This window comes from Berghia stephanieae, chromosome 2 (assembly GCF_034508935.2).
Source record: "Berghia stephanieae isolate SIO BIC M18660-M18661 chromosome 2, UCSD_Bste_1.3, whole genome shotgun sequence".
NCBI classification, from domain to species: Eukaryota; Metazoa; Mollusca; class Gastropoda; order Nudibranchia; family Aeolidiidae; genus Berghia; species Berghia stephanieae.
In genome coordinates this window covers 42,098,008-42,101,095 of record NC_088361.1, presented here as the reverse complement: position 1 = coordinate 42,101,095, position 3,088 = coordinate 42,098,008, and the positions used below count along the sequence as shown (strand labels likewise).

General features: G+C 33.7%; 1 protein-coding gene across 1 annotated transcript in view; it reads left to right on the top strand.

The window, feature by feature from the left end:
- The window catches only part of LOC144964906 (centrosomal protein of 120 kDa-like), a 24,977-nt gene extending 22,956 nt beyond the window's left edge, over nt 1-2,021 (top strand). The window contains exon 23 of the mRNA XM_078899643.1: nt 223-2,021. Coding sequence (XP_078755769.1) covers nt 223-466 — 244 coding nt within the window. The 3' untranslated portion in view covers nt 467-2,021. The remainder of the gene's footprint in view (nt 1-222) is intronic.
- Nucleotides 2,022-3,088: the final 1,067 nt, after the last annotated feature.

Here is a 3,088-nt window from a genome sequence, read left to right as displayed (position 1 = left end):
TTAATGGAATGAATGACTTGATGACGGAATCTAATGATGCTGTGGCGGAAGGCGGAATTAAAAAGACAAAATTTTTAATTGTTATTATAACTTACAAAACTCTCTTTTCAAACCCTTTCTTTTTACCTTTTTTTTTGTTAACAGACCAAAATTTATTTATTTTATTTTTTTTAAACTAAAAAGATGTGTTTTTGATCAATTTTTGAATTTTAAAATTTTCAGATTAAGACAAATGGAAGAAGAGAGGCTACGAAACACATCTGACTCAAATTCCATTCCATTGATGCAAGATGCAAAAGGCAAGATGTTCAATGTTGATCTGGATGCATCCTATGATGAACATGTGTCACGACTTGTTGAAGAACGTGATACGCTTCTCCGTACTGGTGTCTATACAACACAAGACAAAATCATAGCCGAGCTTGATCGACAAATACAGGAAGCCATAGGTTTTAAAAAGAGTTAGTTAATAATAAATTATGGTAGTTAGTTTTAATTAAATTTTCAATTATCTGTGCTGTCCTTTTAATTGCCTTCTTATTTATAAGTTATTTTATTCTTCTATAACCTAAAATATAGTTACGTATGTAATGAGACATATTGATACTAAGCTTGGATTTGGACAGATATTTAAGGATGATTACCTTGTTTTATTTTTAACTTTTTTTTCTTTATCGCCGTATTGTATCATTCCTAAAAAATAGGATTGTAAAAGAAAATATAGCAAGATCAGCAATGAATTATATATGAGAATTCGTTTTAAGGACTTACAGCATCCTAATTGTACAAAATTGCTGTTGTGTTTAAACAAAATCATCCAGGTATGCGAATGACCTAGTGTTTAATTAAAAGTATCGTTTAACCTATAAAGCCATTAAAATTGTTATTTTATGACATAGTTAAATGCATACAAGTTCTATAACATGCAATTATCAAAAATATATTAATGTCATTCAACGTCTGTTGTAATTAGGAAACCATATCTGATTTCCACTAATGGTTGCTGAGCTCATAAATCTCAATTTCATAATCAATTTTTTTCCGTCCAGTTTGAGTTTCTGGTCAGCACCAAAATCCCACAGCAGTTCCATTTTATTTAAATATGCGTCATATAGGGTGTTGCTTATTTGAAAAATCTGCTGAAGTGAGTCTAAATTGGACATCTCACAAGGATGTCTATATTTTGAAAAGAGATATGAATTCCTAATTCTGTCAGTTTCATTGTAAAAGAGAAAGAATTGTGCTTTTGATAAAGGATAATCTCTTTATTTTTTGTCTTAGGGGGCTTTATTTATTCATACTTTTTTTGACGTTTCATTTTCATTTTTTTTCCTTCTGGTAAAGCACTGGGATGCTTGTATGTGCGCTGGCTTGAAGGGGGCCCTAAACTTCCTTTGCAAATTGGGGACGTCGATTTTTGTTGTTTCTTCTATCTTCCTTATATTAATATGTTGTAACATTTCTTGTGGCTTTACATCCTTGTCCCGGGAAAAGTGCAGAGGTCTGGCGCCTCTATGTGGGAATGAAGGGGAGGGGGAGGGGGGCGCTGGTGGCTTTTTAGTGATCTCTTGTAATTTTGAAATCTACTTCTGTCCTTTGTGGGAACGAATCCTCATTCATTTTTTAAAAATCTGCATATAGTCTAAATCCCTTTATAATGAGAATATCTCCTTTTTATCTAGCGCTGACTTGTTTGGAATGACTTTATAGTATCCCGAGCGCTGTTAAGTTCTATAATTTACAGGAATTAATGAAATGCAATTCTACACTGAAATTTTGACTTGGTAGCTTTTTTTCCTCAGATTTTTTTTTTTAATAAGGAAAGTTGCTGACTGATATTGATATATTAGTCATATCTATCAATGTTATTATATGTAGATTGAGATGTGAAGTTCAAGTGCTGACCAAAATTATAATATTTTTTATTTATTGTGAATCCAAGATATACATAGCATGCATTAAATACTTTTAAAAAAATGTTATTATTGTTTAATACAAATAAAAGGATTTGATCAAAACAATAGAATGATTTCATCAATATTGTTTTTTAAGAATCATCCACCTTCTTCTCCTTCCACCCCCCCCCCCCCCCCCCCTCTCTCTCTCTCTCTCTCTCTCTCTCTCTCTCTCTCTCTCTCTCTCTCTCTCTCTCTCTCTCTCTCTCTCTCTCTCTCTCTCTCTCTCTCTCTCTCTCTCTCTCTCTCTCTCTCTCTCTTTCTTGTCTTCTATCCCCCCATACCCGTTTTCCAATTGTTTCCTGTCATTGTCTTGGAATGAGATTACTTAGTTTTGTCCTTATCCTTGGCTGGGAGGGAAACAGTCGAATGTATAGTTATAGTTTTGGGAGGTGATATTTTTCTCCTTGTAAATCATCTCTCTGTTATGCATTGTATTATGTTTAGTTTACATATTATATTATATAATTGGTAAACAGTTGAGTGTATTCCTCTTAGTTGGGACCTGTGCTTGTGTCTGGATGAGACTTTTAGGTGATCTCAAACTAAGTACTTTGACGGTGTGCTCTTGGAATCTACATCTGTTCCCTATTTGAACCAATTCCCCTTTGTCTTACCTTTTCTTTTGTGCTTTAATTGTAATTCTAGAACTTTTTACTATCCCATTTTCTTCCTTTTTACTGGTGCTGATATAACCTTAATGTGTTGCAAGCGCCGTAAAACCCTTAAAAACAAAACAATCTCTCTCTCTCTCTCTCTCTCTCTCTCTCTCTCTCTCTCTCTCTCTCTCTCTCTCTCTCTCTCTCTCTCTCTCTCTCTCTCTCTCTCTCTCTCTCTCTCTCTCTCTCTCTATTGTTTTTCTCTCACACATACAGGCACACACACATGCGCGTAGTGAATACGTAACTTACAATATGTGACCCTACGCCTCGAAGTGGTATTAAGTCAGGATTTGGAAAACGAAGAAAACCGGTTTTAATGTGGGAATGGTCACAATTATCAAATTTCAGTTTTTGTTTATTTCAGAAACTACAATCATTTTTCTACATGAAAACATAATAATTCAACATAGGTATTGAGGATAAGTTATATAAATTTAATGTTTAAAATAGCAACTATCAATGACGCATTCA